This window comes from Cricetulus griseus (assembly GCF_003668045.3).
Source record: "Cricetulus griseus strain 17A/GY chromosome 1 unlocalized genomic scaffold, alternate assembly CriGri-PICRH-1.0 chr1_0, whole genome shotgun sequence".
Lineage (NCBI taxonomy): Eukaryota > Metazoa > Chordata > Mammalia > Rodentia > Cricetidae > Cricetulus > Cricetulus griseus.
This window is the reverse complement of record NW_023276806.1, coordinates 154,789,037-154,807,425: the sequence shown is the minus strand read 5'-3', so window position 1 is coordinate 154,807,425 and position 18,389 is coordinate 154,789,037. Positions and strand designations below refer to the sequence as shown.

The window sequence follows — 18,389 nt, the reverse complement described above, 5'->3', positions numbered from 1 at the left end:
ACTGCTGCCCATGCCCGTTTAAGTAATAGCCACTCAATAATGTTGTTGAGTCACTTTATTACAGCTGTGTGTACTAAAACTAGAGCAAAAAGTGCTATGTAGAGTAACTGGTTTCTCTGTTTCCAGAAGTCTTGGTGGTAGGTAATCCTGTCCCTGGAGTGCACATGGTTTTGTCTGACACTGACCTAAGAATGTTGGGTATATTTGAGGTGGAAAGGGTCTCATGCAGTGAAGTGCTGGCTGTTTTGCTGAGGGTGATGATGATCCCAAATTCCCTCCCATTAAGTTCCTTTGAGTTTGTCCTAGAGCCTGGCCATCGAAGTTCTTAATTCACGTGGCTTCTTTTACTATAGCAACTGTGCATTTTATTGGTGCGTGCGTGCGTGCGTGCATGTGTATGTGTGTGTACCCACCATCACCCCCAGCAGTGTACTTGGCAGATGATACCTACCCACAGTTCAGCCCTGAGCCTCACCAACAGGAAAGGAGGTCACAGGAATGGAAGGAATACAGAAGCAAAGAAACTGCTCACAATAATTGTCTCTAGAGTTAAGGCTGTCAGAAAAACACATCTCTCCCCTCAAAGGGATCTATATTATTCTGAAGCCAAACATGAGTGACCATGAATTTGTGGTACCCCAAATACCATGTTTCAGCATGGTAATAGATTAATGAAGAAACAAAGTAATAATTCAAGATGTTTTAAAAATACATTGTGGAATTGGCCAGGTGTTGCCTGACTTTAATCCCAGCACTCAGGGCCAGAGGCAGGCAGATCTCTGAGTTCAAAGGCAGCCTGATCCACAAAGTGAGTTCCAGGACCACCAGAGCTACACAGAAAAACCCTATCCCATAAATAAATAAATAAATAAATAAATAAATAAATAAATAAATAAAGTGTACTGTGAAAACATTGGATAGGTCAGTTACAAAAAAGCAGAGAGTCTTTGCAGTAATCCCATGTTATCTTAGCCTTGTCTTGGTGGAAGCTGGAGGTATGTCCTATGTTCCCAAAAGGGTTTACTAGATAACCATGAAGATGTTGGCTCACACACGGGGGTGCACAAAAGTGGCCATTTGTGAGGTAGAATAGCCTGAGATTATTTGTTTCTGGGCCTGCAACATTCTAGCTTTCCACAACCACTGGGGATCTAATTATTCAGTCAGCTTTGTAGATTGTTTTCTTTTGGAAACATCAGTTCATAGGTTCTGACTATTATGTGTGATATCTATTTGAAGATGTGGTACTGTATATTCTAAGAACACACAAGGAAGCCAATATGTGGAAGAGCCATTACAGCAAGTGCAAGCCTGGCTGTGTTTATCTGTATGTCATTCTGTTTGCTCATTTAGATCCTACAAAACACCACAAGTTTAAAACTTGCCCGGAAAGTTCATGAAACCTTGCGCCGAATTATAGCAGGATTAATTGTGAATCCAGACATGACAGCAGAATCTCTTCTTCTGCTCAGCTATGGTTTGGTCAGTGAAAATCTGCCGCTGCTAACAGAAAAGGAAAAGTAAGTTAAGAGGAAACGGTCATCGTCTCTTAAGTGCGTTGGTTTAATACTCTGATGTGATGTGAAAGGAAGAGTAAGCTGGGTGCATCACTGGACGCCTGCAATCCCAGTCCTCAGGAGGTAGATAGAAAAATTTGTGCTGTTTGAACTGAGAACCTTCCAAGTGATAATTTCAATTTAGGATTGATTTTTGTTATGTGTAGTGGTGCATGTCTTTAACCCCAGCACTCGGGAAGCAGAGGCAGGGGATCTCTGTGAATTCAAGGCCAGCCTGGGCTACATATATAGTGAGTTCCAGACACCCAAGGCTACACAGACCCTGTCTCAGAAAAAAAAAAAATAGGAAAGATTGTTTTTGTCTTAATGAGGTGGCTTGAAAGACAGCAGCGAATTGTTTTTGTACCATTCTCTGGTGCCAGTTTTATTTTAAACATTTACTGAATGGAAGGATAGATTTGAAATATATTCCTGTTGTTCTGATGAAGTGATCTGAAAATGTCTCATGTACTTTCTTTGGATTTTGCTCTGTGTTCTGAAAAGAGACCTTGGCATTTATTTTCAGATTGCAACCCCAAGCATCCTCTTGCTGTCCATCTTCATTCAGATCCATTCATTAGGCTGACCTCTGTAGCTAGGGATTGCTGTAACCCTGGTCAGCCCTCCATCGTCTGCAGGAAGGGAGGAGACAAAGCTAGAACTGGGCCTTGTCGGTGCCACTCAGGTCTCCACGAGGTCACCTGCAGTACTTCTCTGAGGCAGATGACAATGCTTTTTCTCTTTTTTCCATTGTGATTGATTGACAGAAAGCCAGCAGCCCCTGCACCTGATGCACGACTACCACCCCAGAGCTGCCTCCTGCTCCCCCCAACTCCAGTTCGAGGTGGGCCAAAAGCTGTTGTGAGCAAGAAAACCAACATGCACATATTCATCGAGTCTGGGCTTCGGGTAAGACACCTTGTTTCCTGTTTAATCATCTACAGAATCTCAGGTGCCACTCCACTCACCTCTGTGGAAATGCTGCACCATGAATTAATACAGAAACGTTGAAGGGTGTGTTTGTTAAGTTCCTATTTGTCTCTACCAATATGTCTAATACTGTGTCAGACCAGGATGGCCTGGGTCTGTCTGTGTAGACCAGGCTGGCCTGAGACTTTGCAGCTGTCTGCCTGCCTCTGCCTCTGCCTCTGCCTCCTAAGTGCTGGGCTAACAGGCAAGCACCACCACTCTTGGCCACTTTGATGATTGTCTATTATAGAGTATCACTGTATTTGTTTTTCCTTAGGTGAAGAGATTTTTAAAAATCTGATCATTTTAGTTCCTGTGGCTCACATTTTTCCTGGTCCTTTTGGGATACAAGGCTCCTGGTTCCTACTGCACCATCCCAACATGTATTCAGTGAAGCTAGCTTCTTTCGATTTTAAAGTCACCTCACTCTCTTTGAGTCTGTTCCTCAATAAGAGCCCTCAGGACAGGGACTACATCTGTCCTGGTCATGCCTGTGCCCTGCATCCCGGGCCAGTGCCTGGAACCCTAGCAGATGCCTACTGGTCATTTGGTGAATAGCATCTCAGCTTCAGGCTGAGTTCCCGTGCACTTGACTTTCTGACACTCGCTTAGATTTTTTTGTTTTCTTAAATGTTATATTCATCTTTACAAGTCACTTCCTTTACATCAGTCACCTGGTATTATAGTGAAATAATGTAAAATATCTTCTTGAAACCTTTTAGCTGCTGCATCTGAGTCTAAAGACTTCCAAGATCAAGTCTTCTAGTGAGCATGTGCTGGAGATGTTGGACCCTTTTGTGTCACTCCTCATAAACTGCCTGGGTGCCAGGGATGTGAAGGTGAGTGAGTATTGGTTTGTGTTGGATTATCTGATCCTTCACAAGGGCTGCACTACGTGGAATACTGGAACTTACCTCCGGAACTTTCAATTCTTGAGATGACCAAATTTATAAAGAGATTTTGGCACAACCATTACTGTCTGCTTCATTGAAAATAACCACTGGGAGGCTAGGAAGAAGGTTCTGTTAGAAAAGCTCATGGCGTGTGAGCATTAGGACCTGAGTTCAGGTCCCAACATGTACATACAAGTCATACCACACACAAAGTCCTGTTTCTTTGGATATCCCAGGTTATCTAATTTGATTCTCAAAACACCTTCAGTGATGTTCCTAGGCCACTGGTCTTCATCTTTATCATGGTTGCCATTGTCATTATGTTATTGACTTCATTCCTAACCCTCCAAATTTCTGAGGTAGATTTTTTTTCTCTTTTTATATATTTATCTTATTTTTATTTATATGTCTGCATATATGCATCTGAATGTTCAAGGAAGCCAGCAAAGGGCATTGGATCTCCTGAAATGCTAGTGTTACTTACAGGCAGTTGTCAGCTATTTGATGTAGGTCTAGGAACCAAACTTGGGTCCTCTGAAGAGCAGCAAACTGTATCTCCAGGCCCCAGACTTTTCTTTTAATGAACATAAGTCTTTGTGCACACTAGACAAGTGCTATGCCACTGAGTTTTGTTTCCAGCTCAAGGCAGATTTTAACGAGGAAGCTAGGACTGACAGTTAGTCATGATCTAGGTGATGAATCTCTATCTGCCAGACTCCACCACACAGGCCATCACTTAAAAAGCACAGAATTAAGCCCAGAACTTTCATTTGACCAGGCTCTTTTTAGTTTTTGGAGACAGGTTTTCTTTGTGTAGCTTTGGAGCCTGTCCTGGAACTCACTCTGTAGACCAGGCTGGTCTTAAACTCACAGAGATCCACCCACCTCCGCCTCTTGAGTGCGAATACTACCAGCAACCAGGCTCTTTCTCTTCATAATCCAGCCCAGTGAGAGTGCCATGGTGCTAGAGGGAGTGTATCAGGTATTGTAGAGATAGCTGACCTTGGGAATTTAGGAAATCTGTCTGTAATCATGAGTACAGCACGTTCTTTATCCTTGTTCTTAACTATATTAAATGGTACTTGTTCTTAGGCCTAATTTTGAGCCAGTTGTCTCTTCACAACACAGAAGTTATATGTGTATTTATTTGGGGGGGTTGTTTTGTTTTTGTTTTAAGTTTATTTATTTTTATGTGCATTGGTGTTTTGCCTGCATGAATGTCTCCATGAAGATGTCAGGTCCTTTAGAACTGGAATTACCGACAGGTGTGAGCTGCCATGTGGGTGCTGGGAATTGAACTCAGGTCCTCTGGAAGAACAACCAGTGCTCTTAACCTCTGAGCCATCTCTCCAGCCCTATTTTTATAGGGTTTTTGAAACAGACTCTTAACTATGTAGCCTAGTCTGGCCTTAAACTCAAGATCTCCCTGCCTCAGCCTCCCAAGTGCTGGGATTGCAGACTCTTGCACCACCATGGCTATCTTTGTATTTATAACGCCCAGTAATCTACTGGGAATGTACATCAGTGGCAAAACATTTACCTAGCTTATGAAAGGCCCTGGTTTTGATGCTAAGTCTCTATTGTTCTATTTACCAACAAAGACTTGGAAGCCAGATGTGGGGGCCGAGAAGCAACCAGCTGACCTTGCTTTGGCTGGATACCCAACAAGACACATGTCTCTTCACTTGTCCCCAAACCAAAAAAGGAAGACCACACTCAAGCTCCCACCCTTTTCTTCCTCTGTGTCTTTCTCTATCCAAATTGCTGGTGTCTCTATTGCCAGTTCTGGTCATCTAGTTGCTAGCCCCACCCCCGATTCAAGGTAAACGTTATTTAACAGTCTTGATGTATCACAGTGTGAGATCAAAATTCCCACACCATATTGTGGTGGCAGCAGCTCTAATGATTCCCACCAAGTAGAGTGCTTTGTTTATAGAAAACAAACTTAGTAAAGATGGGTTGCATTGGATGTCATTATAGAAAAATAGAAAGTCATTTTAAATGAATTTTTAAGAAAAAAGTCCAGAAATTGTCTGGTCTATACAAATCCTCAAGAACTTGGCAAGTGAGCACCTTTGTTTTTACTTATGATCTGCCTTCAGTTGCCCTGTCAGAAAGTCATGTCTTCTACAGCAAGGAACAAGTGACTTGGGGCTGGAGAGATGGCTCAGCAGTTAAGAGTACTGCTCTTACAGAGGACCCAGATCTGTCCCTGTGCCCACATGGGTCACAACCAGCTGTGACTCTAGCTCCAGAGGGTCTAATACTCTTCACTTACACATAACATAGATAATTCTGAAAAAAAAAAAAAAAAAAAGTTCAAGAACTAGGAAACCTATTTTGTGGATAATTCTCCCATTGTAGGCTCAGCACAGTTTGTTACTTATTCATCTCTCCTTGCCCGTGTCCTTCCTGAGTCAGTTCTGCATTCTGTTTTCTCAGGTGATCACAGGCTCTTTGCAGTGCCTGATCTGGGTCTTGCGGTTCCCTCTGCCTTCCATAGAAAGCAAAGCAGGACAGCTGACGAAGCACCTTTTCCTCTTGCTGAAGAACTATGCAAGACTGGGGGCTGCCCGGGGCCAGAACTTCCACCTGGTGGTGAATTGTTTCAAGGTGAGAGGAAACAGTTACCCTTAGAGAGAGCCAGGACTGGGATCACAGCACATCTTTTGGTCAGATTTGTTTCCTAAGTTGTTGTTGAGAAGCCCTTTTCCTTTCATCAGAGCCTCACCCTTTGGGGTGGCTGCTGCTGATTTCACTGTTGTGACTTACAGTGTGTGACCATCGTTGTCAAGAAAGTCAAGTCATACCAGATAACTGAGAAACAACTTCAGGTTCTCCTGGCATATGCTGAGGAAGACATTTATGATACAACAAGACAAGCCACTGCATTTGGTCTTCTCAAGGTATGATGTTGCCAGATGTTGGTTTTGGTCATTTATGTGCGCATATTAGGTCCTTAGAATCATATGGAGCATACTACTTGAACTTCTGGAATTAAATAATTAATAATAATTATTATGATTTTTGATAGATGCAAGATAATACAGTATTTTTTAAAAAGAAATATTTGTTTATGTATATGGCTATTTTATCTGCATGTATGTCTTCACACCAGAAGAGAGCATTGGATCCCATGGGACCATGGTTATAGGCAGTTGTGAATTGCCATGTGGTTGCTGGGACTTGAACTGAAGACCTGTGGAAGAGTAGTCAACGCTCTTAATCTCTAAGCCATCTCTCCAGCCCTTAATATAGTATTGAAACATGAGGTCTATAGTAATCTTCCCAGAGGGGCTGGGGATTTGTCTCAATGATAAAATACTTACCTAAGGTGGGGAAGGCCTTGGGTGCAATGCTAACATTGCATACATGCATACATATGCACACACAAGTGTACATACATGCATACTCACCCTATCTTGGGGAGCACTGGACAGATTCAGGTGCTCTTGTTTTTCATAGTGGAGGGTCTTTTTGTTGGTGTTCTTAATTTGATGAACTACTACATAATTTAAAGTTTTCCATTTTAATCCTTTTAGATATATAATTTTTCTTTTGGGTATTTTCATTGTGTTTACAAACTGCTGTGACTGCTTTAACATCACGCCTACTTATGTCCATCTGCGGATGGAATTTGTATGTCTTTTCCCTTTACATTTTAGGCTATCTTATCAAGAAAATTATTGGTCCCGGAAATTGACGATATCATGCGGAAAGTATCCAAGTTGGCAATTTCTGCACAAAATGAGCCTGCCAGGGTGCAGTGCAGACAGGTGCGTAGAAAGTACTGTAGTAAAGGTTGGGCCACACCTGCCAGCTTTGGCTTTTATAGTTAGAGAGGCCACCCTCTGACTGGATTCTGAAGGCTACTTTTTATGATGTTATTGCTGTGTTCTGAGACTGGAGCTTCTAGGGCAGGAGGTCAGGAAAGCCTTCCTGAGGACTGCCATATAAACCGAAATCTGAAGAAAAGGTGAAGGAGCAGTAGATGCATGCCTTCAGAAAGTAACCTTTGGGGTGAGCAGGAGCTGAGCTTACTTGAGAGTGAAGCATGGGTGGCTAGGCAGGACCTGTGGTCTGGTTAAAGATGAAGGGCTTTTAGGCTGGTGAGAGCTCAGTGGGTAAACGTGCTGACAGCCAAGCCTGATGGCCTGTGTTTAGTCCCCAGAACCAACGTGATGAGAAGAGAGAACCAGCTCCTGCCAGCCATCCTCTGACCTCCATACACATTCTGTGACACACAATACACACACACACACACACACACACACACACTACAATAAAATATAATTTTTAATGCAGGGCTTTGTTCTAGGAACAGTAAGCAGCCATTATAATCCTTAGACAGAGGAGTGACATGATTAAATTTGCTTATACATCTGTCCATCTCTAATCTTTTAAGAGCACCACGTACCATACCCAAGAGGTGGACGTCAGAGTTGCAGTTTTGCACAGGGGTGGTTTAGCTGCTGCAGAGACCAGGGTGGAAGAGAGGAAGCAGAAAATCACGTGACCACAGAGTGGAGGGCCAGCTGCTATTAAGTGGTTGAGTTGGAATAAATAACGTGCTGTATACAGCCCACTTTGGAATTACTATGTACAAAGATCCCATTTCTTGATTCAGAAGAACTCCCTCCCTGTCAGACATGATCTCTGATCTTCAGTTTGACTTGTGATCTGCCCTCATTTGCTGTGATAAGGAGTACGTAGTGACTCCAGACTGGGCTGTACACAGCACTTTATTCAACTCAACCACTTTACACAATCTACACAGCCTAGTGTAGGCATCTAGCAGCTCTGTTTTAGCGTTAGGAAAAAGCAGGCTCTGAAAGTTAAGGGTGTGCCTTCCTTCTCACCATGTGTTTAACTAAGGCTCAGTACTAGTGGTTTAAAAATGAAGCCTCCCAGGCCAGAAGGGGCTCAGCAAGTAAAAGCACTTGCTGCCAACCCTGATCATCTGAATTTGATTCCAGGGACCCACCTGATGGAAGGAAAGCACCCCCACATGTTAACCTCCTACCTCCATGCATATGCAAACACACACACACATACTAAATAGATTTTTAAAGAATTTAATGTCTGGACCAGTGAGCTACTTAATCTTTCTGTGCTATCACTTTGTTATATCACCTACTGCCTAAAGAAATGAAAAGAAGTAACCAAGGGTTAACGGTGCTAGGCACATAGGTGGTATTTAGTAAGTGTGGTAGTTTCACTCTCGGTGTTCATTTATTATATGCAAGGGAACCAGCTCGGTCACCACACCATACCACCTGTCAGAGAAGCTCTGGATGTGCAGGCTTAGGTTTGGAGCTTTAACCATGTAGTAGCAGGCAGAACCTGCCATGGATCCGACATCAATGAGTGACATGGCAGTCGGAAGGGGCAGAGATCTAGTTAGTGGACAAGTCAGCCTAGAGTTAGTTGGAAAGTCTGACTTCTTCCTCTGGGTAAGGTGTATCCTCCTGTGAGTCCCAGAAAGCACCTTAGCAGGAGGAATCCTGGAGACATGGCTTGCTGGTTGTGTTTGGCTAGCTGGCCAAAGCCCTGCCTCAGTCTGCCTCCTCATAAGGAACGAGAGGAAGGGATGGAGGGGGAGGGGAAGGCTTCCCACCTAGACAGACAGGATCCAGATAATTAGCTGTGTGTTTTGTTCTTAGGTTTTCCTGAAATATATCCTTGACTATCCCCTTGGTGAGAAATTGAGACCAAACTTGGAATTCATGCTCGCTCAACTGAAGTAAGTGCACTATAAAGTATAGTAGTAGAGGGGTGTCTTCTTTCCTTTAGTGTGGTAGCTGTCATGAAAGGACAGCCTAACTGTAGAGGCAGTTCCTCATGAGTGCTGCGCTGCTGTTCTTGGCTTCCCTGACGGATGCTTTGCACTCCATCTGATCAGAGTCTACTCAGGAGACTCTGAGAAATCCAACATAATGACATCTAAAGCACATGACAGCCTGGTGATCCATGTGATGATTGACATTAGGGGAGTGGAGTAGGTCCCAACTTTTATTATAGACATAAGTTGACAAACTGATATTTTAATTTTAAAATAATCACAAGAACTGAGTCCACCTAATGTTCTTGCCCTAGTTATGAACACGAGACTGGAAGAGAATCCACCTTGGAAATGATTGCCTATCTCTTTGACACCTTCCCTCAGGTACTGTTTACCCATGGGCCCCAGAAGCCCTGACTCTGTGGTGTTAGCATCCACTGCAATTCCATTCTGGGTGTTCTCACCAGTACCTGTTTTCCTGTAGGGACTGCTCCATGACACCTGCGGGATGTTCTTCATCCCTCTTTGCCTAATGATGGTCAACGATGACTCTGCCATGTGCAAAAAGATGGCATCCATGGCCATTAAATCCTTGCTCAGCAAGGTCAACCTTGAGAAGAGAGACTGGCTGTTTGGTCTGGTTACCTCCTGGTTTGAAGCAAAAAAGGTTAGTGTTGCTTTTGGTCGTAGTTCAGTGACCTGTCTTAGCTTTGGTGCATAGTTTATGTCCGAATACATGCTAGATACACACTGATGAGATGGCACATCCCAGACAGCCTTGATATGTGATTATGTTAATAGTATGCTCCTGAAGTCTCACAGAGCAGAGCCACAGAAAAGGACAGAAAAACCAGCTGTGCGCAGATGTTACTAATGTTAACCAAGCACCGCATCCGCTGCATGCATGTCCCAATGCTTTTACTTCTGCTCTTCAGTTCCCGGGATGTAGTTTACATTACTCTTCCCACTTAATACTGTCACCATCACTGCTGGCCCATCGTTTATTGAGTTCAGCTGTGATTTCATTTATTTTCTTCTCTTTTTTGAAGATGATAGTTTCATCCATGCTTGGTTTGGTTAACCCTCCACCTCTTCTGGCCCCTGTCACGAAATTTCCCACCCGCACCGCCCCCTTTCACTTCCAGGTGATGTTATGTTACCCTCCTGTTCCTCTCCCTTAACCTCTTTTCCCTCTCCCGTGGGCCGGCCCATCTAGTGTCATCCACACATACTCCCAGGTATATACATAAAGCTAGGACCTGCGTAGCAGGGATAGCACGTGCTATCTGTCTCTTATGTCTCTGTTCTTTCTGTAATTCTGCGTCATGTTGTGGTTTGTTCTGGGTAGCGATTAAACAGGCAGCTAGCTGCCCTGACCTGTGGCTTGTTCGTGGAAAGTGAAGGAGTTGATTTTGAGAGAAGGCTTGGAACGCTTCTTCCTGTGATTGAAAAGGAGATTAATCCTGAAAACTTTAAAGATGTAAGTAATTTGCTAAGTACTAAGTGTTGGGAAATGTGTATGAAAAAGCACTTGGGTCAAGTTGGTGTAGCTAGAACTGTATTTAAAATGCAGTTTTCATTCATAAAAACAAGAATTCAGTGCAGCTGGAACTTTTTCAAGTGATAAAGGGCTTAGCCAGCATGCCCAAGCCCCCAGCACCACCAAAACAAGCAAGGGCAGCCTGCTGTGGAAATGCCCAGTGCAATGCTGTCTCTAAAAGAAATTATCTTCTATGGTGTGTGAAGATCAGAGGTGCTCGGCTAGGGTGTCTTACCCGACAAGGCACAGCTGGCAATATCCAAAAGCATGTTTGCTTATCATAACTGCAGGGTGGACTTGCGCTGGCATCTGGTGAGGAGGCTGGCAGGGGGTGGGGTTGGGAAGGGAAGCCTGGGGGCCGTGCTGGAAAGACCTGTGCATTGGGCACTTCTGGGGCGTTACCTTAACTGGCATGCATTCACCATGTGTTTAGATCATAGAGGAGGTGGAAGAAAAAGCTGCAGATCGCCTGCTGTTTGGTTTTCTCACACTGATAAGTAAACTCATCAAGGAATGTAACATCATTCACTTCACCAAGCCCTCGGAGACTTTGAATAAAATCTGGAGTAAGTATCTTATTTATTGTTTGTTTGTTTGTTTGTTTGTTTTTTGAGACAAGGTTTCTCTGTGGATTTTGGAGGCTATCCTGGAACTAGCTCTTGTAGACCAGACTGTTCTCAAACTCACAGAGATCCGCCTGCTTCTGCCTCCCAAGTGGTGGGACTAAAGGCGTGTGCCACCAACGCCCGGCTAGTATCTTATTTATATCAACATAGTAGTTGTGATAGAATTATTGAAAATACTTGAAATTTGAATGAGAATACTGTAGAAAGTGATTTTTTTTAAGTCCATAAGGAAAAAAATGAAAGAATCCCACCAGATTATTACACTACAGTGTTATTGGGGGGTATTTCTTCATCACTAATATATTTCATTTATGGAACAAAGGATACTAATTGGGGTCAAGTTTTGAAAAGGCAGATGTTGCAGTTCTGCTGCTGCTGCGTGATTTGCTTCACACACACCCCACCAGCTCTTCCTCCTCCTCTTTCCTTCCTGTCTTTCCCCCAACTCTGTTTAGATGTGACTTGCAGATAAGAATTATCTTTGGGGGGACTTGTTGATAAAAAGATGTAGAGGGAGGAAGAGGGGATGAGAGATAGTGAGACTGAAATAAAAGTAATTTATCGTGTAAGTTTAGGTTAGTCAGCGCATGTAGTTTTACACAGATGCTGTGGTTAACAGTCACATTAGACTTGTCACTTTACTTGCCAGGTATGGGGATGGTGAGTGGCCTTGTATCCTCTTGCTGGAGCATGAGCTCTGGGTGAGGTGGTGACACCAGCCTCCCTCCCAGGGAGGAACATCTCTCCTTGTTTATAAGCTGCGGTTCTGCTTCACAGTTGTGGTGTCTAAAGGATTGCTAACCATAGCACACACTTGGTAGAAAGCATTTAGTAAGATAAATGGTCATTTTCTAGCCACCAATTTCATTATTAGGACTAAGTTTGTGCCTATGTCCATTTTTACATTACTGATGTTAAAAGATATATTGACAACAGCATCTGTCTCCCTGCATTCTGAAACTAACTCACGTGGCACCAGGTCACAGGGAACTTGGGAATTTTGTGTGTTCTTCAGCACCTGACAGTGCTCCAAACAGAGTTAGTTTATAGTTGGTTCCTGTGTCTTTCTGTCTCACTTCTCCCTGGCTTCTGTGGCCTGGAAAGCAGAGACTATTATTTCCCTCTTTGGTTCTTCAGTCTAAGCACATAAGAGGCTCCATGGATGCCTGTACTCAGGTTTATCTCTGGGGAATCAGAAGTGTGAGCCATCTGAGAATGCATTTTGCTCTTTCAGGTCATGTACACTCTCACCTCAGACATCCGCACAACTGGGTATGGCTCACAGCAGCCCAGATTTTTGGATTGCTCTTTGCATCTTGCCAACCAGAAGAGCTCATTCAAAAATGGAAAAACAAAAAGACCAAAAAGAAGCCCACGGAGCCTGTAGCAGTCAGGTTCCTAACAAGTGACCTTGATCAGAAGGTACCATTTTCTTCTGTTTTTTTCTTTTTTGTTTGTTTGTTTTTTTGTTTGTTTGTTTGTTTTGTTTTTAAGACTAAGTGACTATGTAGCCCTAAATAGCCTAAAATCAAACTGACCTGAAATTTACTGTGATCCTTCTGCCTCAGCATCCCAAGTCCTCCATACCTGGCTTAGCTTTTGTTGTTATTATCCTGTATGTCTATAAGGAAAAGTTTCTCTAAACCTTGTCCTTCACTTCTAAACTCTGTGAGATGTTTCTTCTGTCTTAGGACTGGCCCATGGGCGTGAGAACCCAGCTGATGACTTGCTGCACATGTGATCATCAGGAGTTTTGAGGGGTTTTTGTGTGGTTGGTTTTGAGACAAGATCTCACTGAGACATAAAGTTGTTCTGGAACTCATTGTGTATCCCAGACTGGCCTTAAATTCACAGGGCTCCCCTGGCTTCCACCCCCTGTTGTACTCCTGATTCAGATATGTGCCACCACACCCAGCTGTTTTGTATGACTGTTGTTTTGTTTTAAACAACCAGCAAATGTGCTGTCTGTCTGCTAATGTCCATTTCTTTTCACAGATGAAGAGTATCTCTCTGGCTTCATGCCATCAGCTGCATTCCAAATTCTTAGATGAATCCCTAGGAGAACAGGTAAGAGTGTAGTCTCCAGTATAAGAGAAGCAGTTCTACCAATAGACAAAGAATAAATATACATTTGTTATTTCCTTTCTTTTGTTGTCTTTGTTTTGGTTGGGGGGGGTGGTTGTTTGGTTTTTTTGTTGTTGGGTTTTTTTGAGGGGTTTGATTTTTTTGTTGTTGGGTTTGGTTTTTTTCAAGACAGCGTTTCTCTGTGTAACAGCTCTGACTGTCCTGGAACTTGCTGTGTAGACCAGGCTGGTTTCAAAATCAGATCCACCTGCCTCTGCGTCCCGAGCGCTGGGTTTAAAGGTGTGTGCCATTACTGCCTGGCTGTTACTTGCTTTTTTTCCGCTTTGAACCGGCTTTAGTATTTGGTAAAATGTAAACATCCACTCCAGGATGTGTGTTACACATTCGTGTCTAGTTGACTCTGCAGTCGATATTGGAATAACTCTTGGCTTCATCACCATTCCCAGTAAAGATGATGGAGTAAGGAGACTGTTGACCTTTTCATCTTTAACTTTAAAATACCAGTTCTACTTTGTGACTGAAGCTTTAAAAGGGTTGATTGATGGGTTAAGTGCTCTAGTAAAACCTGGTATGAATGTCCTTCCCATACCCCTGGAAGTTAAGAGAAAGCATGTCATTCACAGTCTGACCTAAAAACTGGCTGTCTGTAAAAGAAGATACATCATTCCATCATTAAAAATAGTTTCTATGCCTCCATAGATGAAATACGACTGTAGCTGGTATAGTAGCTCAACCCTGTAATCCCAGCACTTGGGAGGCTGAGGTGGGAGGGTTGCCATCAATGTGAGGCCAGCCTGGGCTACACAGTCTCAACTCTGTCTTTAAAAAGTAAATGGTGCCATTCTTTACTTATGGCAGGGTCAGGGAAGGAGTGGCTAGCCATTCAGTGATTGGCACAATTAAGACTTGGCATTGAATTCTAAAGACTGTTGAATCCTGGTTGACCACTAGTGACATTTTATATTGGTATAACTTGAATCAATATGGATAGAAAGCAACTAATCAGTATTATTTCTGATTAGTATAATTAGGTTCAAAGACTTAATGCAAGATAAAGTAACAATGCTTATTCCATGGGAAAATGTTCTACCTCTTCTGATTTTTAAAGACAGAACTAAGCCAAATGATAACAGTTACAGGAGAATGAATTTGGATGCTTTATGGGAGAAGAATTTAAAAACACAGCCATCAATGTGACGCTGCTCTGCCCACCGTTCTGTCTCCTGCATGTTAGGTTAGGGTCCAACAAGCCTTGCTTGTCTCAAAATCTAACCCCTGTCCCTCTCCTCCCTTTAAGGTTGTTAAGAACTTGTTGTTCATAGCAAAAGTCTTATATTTACTGGAACCTGATTCTGGGAACAAGCTAGGAGAGTCAAAAGGCATGGAAGAACAGGACACATTGGGAGGTGCTCTGGCCAGAGAAGCAGCAGAAGATGAGGCTGGTACGGATGGGAAAATGGAGTTGGACAGAGAAGAGAAGGAAGAGCCCAGCAAGTCAGCCACACTGCTGTGGCTGATCCAGAAGCTGACCCGGACGGCTAAGCTGGAAGCTGCTTATACTCCCAGAAACCCCTTAAAGGTGCCATGGGGTGACAAGTCTTTGTTGTTCATTTGTGTTGTCATTGCTGTTGGAGACAGGGTCTCAGCTCACTGTGTAGCCCTGGCTGGCCTGGAGCTCTGCTAGGCCAGGGAGGCTTGGAATTAACAAAGATCTGTCTACCTCTACCTCCCAAGTACTGTAGAGTCAGAGGCATGTGCCACTATGGTTGGCTCTTGTCTTTTGATATAGGCTTTTTGGTTTGTTTGGTTTTTTTGTTTGTTTGGTTTTTTCTGGTTTTTGATGACAGGGTTTCTTGACCCAGGCTCTAACTTATTTCCCTGGTGCTTGCTTTATGTCTTAAGCTGGTCTGAAACTTGTGCTGATAGCAGTCCTCCTGTCTCAGCCTCCCAAGTGCTAGATTTATTATAGGAGTAAGCTACAACACCTGATGTTTTGTTTGTTTGGGAATTTTTATTTGGGGTATTTGTTTTGAAGTTTGTTGTTTCTTGTTGAATGTTTTTATGTTATTGGTGAGACTTTTCAGGTCTTTGTTATTTTGTAATTCGAACGTAGAACTGCAACAATATCTGCCTCTAAATACCTCTGCTTTTCAAAAGAACCCTGTCCTTGCATGACTGAGTGCTGAGCCAGGGACATTGCAAGTGAGAACATCTCTTCTTTCAGAGAACCTGCATCTTTAAGTTCCTCGGTGCAGTGGCCGTGGATCTTGGAGTGGACCGGGTCCAGCCCTACCTCCCAGTGATTATCGCCCCTCTGTTTCGGGAACTCAACAGCACCTATTCAGAGCAAGGTAACTCTGCCACCTTTGTCCTCTGAGTGCTTGCACACTGGAGCCCTGGCTTCTCTTGTGAATGCTGGCATATGACCCCTTCCTTCCTTCCTTCCTTCCTGTCTGCCTTCCTTGTATTCAACCAACTTCTTCTGTATGCTTCTAGTCCTGTCAAAAAAATGGGTGGTATTGTATGTGACGCATGAGGCAGGTAGATGTTGATAAGTTCATGGCCTGGGCTACATGTCTTGGTTTTGGGGGACAGGATTTCTCTATGTAGCGCTGGCTGTTCTAGAACTTGCTCTGGAGACCAGGCTGGCCTCAAACAGAGATCCTCCTTCCTCTGCCTCCCGAGTGCTAGCATTAAAGGTTTGCACCACACTGCCCGGCCAAGGACTGTTTTTAGCTGTTCAGCCCCATTCATCTTTTGCTCACTGAACTTCATCTTGAAGTGATATTTGATTCTAGCCGGGCGTTGGAGGCACACACCTTTAATCCCAGCACTTAGGAGGCAGAGGCAGGCAGATCTCTGTGAGTTCGAAGCAGCCTGGTCTACTGAGTGAGTTCCAGGACAACCTTCAAAGCAATAGAGAAACCCTGTCTCGAAAAACCAAAAAGAAAAAAGGAAAGTCCATTCTGAATATTAGGCACTTGGTATACAACTTAATGGGAGAGAGAGCATAAGCTAGGCTCTGACTATGCACTGGAGACTAGAGAAACAACGTTGTCTTTTCTCTTCCACATCTGCAAAGCTGAGCAGGAAACCCAGACGCTGCCAAGTTCTTCACAACCAGGTGCCTGCTGGGACCTCCTAGAGGCTTGTCTCCTGTTGTGTTCTACCTAAGGTGGACACTACAGGTGCCACACCCTCCCATCTCAGGAGCTCAGAGGCCAATGGACTTGTGCTGAATGGGAACTATTCATGAATGGGAGCTATTCATGATGCCACAAGAGTTTCAATGTTATTTTGACGTGTGTGACTGCCTCTCATCTTTTCTGTGTCATTAGATCCTTTGCTGAAGAATCTGTCCCAGGAAATCATAGAATTGCTCAGAAAGCTGGTTGGGCTCGAGAGCTTCTCACTGGCCTTTGCCTCTGTACAGAAACAGGCTAGTGAGAAGAGGGCTCTCCGGAAGAAGAGGAAGGCTCTAGAGGTGAGTCTGCTGCTGTGACTGTGGCTGGTCCACCTACGTCTAAGTGCTCTAACTAGAAGTGTGCTGTGCTACTGTTCCCAGGAGGGGGTGAGGGCTGGAGAGGAGAAGGATTTTCATTAATGACAGACAGCTTCTGTATTTACTTTGGATTCTTTTAATGTGTACCTTAAAAGTAACGAAAGATCTCTGCTTTCTCTTCAAGTTTGTAACCAATCCTGATGTTGCTGCCAAGAAAAAGTTGAAGAAACATAAAAATAAAAGTGAAGCAAAGAAAAGAAAGATAGAGTTCCTACGCCCAGGCTATAAGGCCAAGAGACAAAAATCCCACAGCCTGAGAGACTTAGCAATAGTGGAGTAAGGTGTCCCTGTGTGCATAGCAGTAACTCACACTGGCTCAACTGTGGTGAAAACCTGAACTAGCTTTATTCTACTGGACTGAATTCCCAGCAGATTTTATTTTCTAAGTTAAACTTTGGAAGGTAGGTGTGGCTTCATACCAGTAATCATTGCACTTGGAAGGCTAAGGCAGGAGAATTACCAAAAGTTTGAGGCCCGCCTGGACTTCATAGTGAATTTCAGGCCAGCTGGACTAATGAGAACAGATGTCAACCAAAAGAAAATGAGTTAAACTTTGGTATAGGTTTATAATGTATATTTTAATGTGATCATACTTGTATTTTTTAAATTAAAATGTTTAATATACTACTCCTGTATCTTCATTGTCTAAAAAGTATACAGTACTAAATGACCTGGTTTAAAGCTTAGCTTTTTCACAAAAAGATCATTAAAATAGGGGGGAAGCCTGGTGAGGTTGCACATACCTTTAATCCTAGCACTCAGGAGGACATAGAGAGACCCTGCCTCAAATGTGTATTTATGTATATATGCTTATGCACATATGTATGCAAAAGGTAGAATTTAGGAATAAGTAAAACAAAGTTTTTGTAATATGTGAATTCATCAGAAGGCATTGAGAAATCTGTGTAAACAAAGATATAGCCATGCTGATGGATTTAGTATTATTATTTTCCTAAGTTGATCCCATTGGTTGACTACATTTGTGAGCAAAACCCAAAAAAAATTTGTGTTAAGCTATTTAAAGCCAATTCTAAAATTTACATGGAAGACAGTGAACCAACAAAGCAAGATGCTTTTAGAAAAGGATGAAATAAAGGCTTGTCAGACATTAAAGTGCTGTCAGTAGCAGAACATGAGAATTTTCACCATAGGGATACAGGCTTTCCTTCCGAATGGCTCATGGGTTAAGAGCAGTTGCAGCTCTTCCCAAAGGACTTAAGTTCAGTTCCCAGCAACCATGTCACACAGCACACAGCTGTGTAACTCCAACTCCAGGGCATCCGATGCCCTATTCCGGTCCAGGAGGACTCCTACACTAAGATGGCATACACACACACAAAAATAAATAAATATTTTTTTGCTGGCAGTAGTGGCGC

At 43.3% G+C, this 18,389-nt stretch overlaps 1 protein-coding gene across 1 annotated transcript in view; it reads left to right on the top strand.

Moving 5' to 3' along the window:
- Positions 1-17,640, top strand: part of Utp20 (UTP20 small subunit processome component) — an 84,358-nt gene extending 66,718 nt beyond the window's left edge. Inside the window, exons 46-62 of the mRNA XM_027392579.2 lie at positions 1,354-1,520; positions 2,324-2,465; positions 3,248-3,364; positions 5,861-6,031; positions 6,193-6,324; positions 7,084-7,194; positions 9,082-9,161; positions 9,515-9,584; positions 9,685-9,867; positions 10,549-10,680; positions 11,174-11,306; positions 12,601-12,788; positions 13,362-13,433; positions 14,749-15,030; positions 15,676-15,802; positions 16,790-16,935; positions 17,138-17,640. Of these exons, the coding sequence (XP_027248380.1) occupies positions 1,354-1,520; positions 2,324-2,465; positions 3,248-3,364; positions 5,861-6,031; positions 6,193-6,324; positions 7,084-7,194; positions 9,082-9,161; positions 9,515-9,584; positions 9,685-9,867; positions 10,549-10,680; positions 11,174-11,306; positions 12,601-12,788; positions 13,362-13,433; positions 14,749-15,030; positions 15,676-15,802; positions 16,790-16,935; positions 17,138-17,293 (2,409 nt within the window). The 3' untranslated portion in view covers positions 17,294-17,640. The remainder of the gene's footprint in view (positions 1-1,353; positions 1,521-2,323; positions 2,466-3,247; positions 3,365-5,860; positions 6,032-6,192; positions 6,325-7,083; positions 7,195-9,081; positions 9,162-9,514; positions 9,585-9,684; positions 9,868-10,548; positions 10,681-11,173; positions 11,307-12,600; positions 12,789-13,361; positions 13,434-14,748; positions 15,031-15,675; positions 15,803-16,789; positions 16,936-17,137) is intronic.
- The last annotated feature ends 749 nt before the right edge of the window (positions 17,641-18,389 follow it).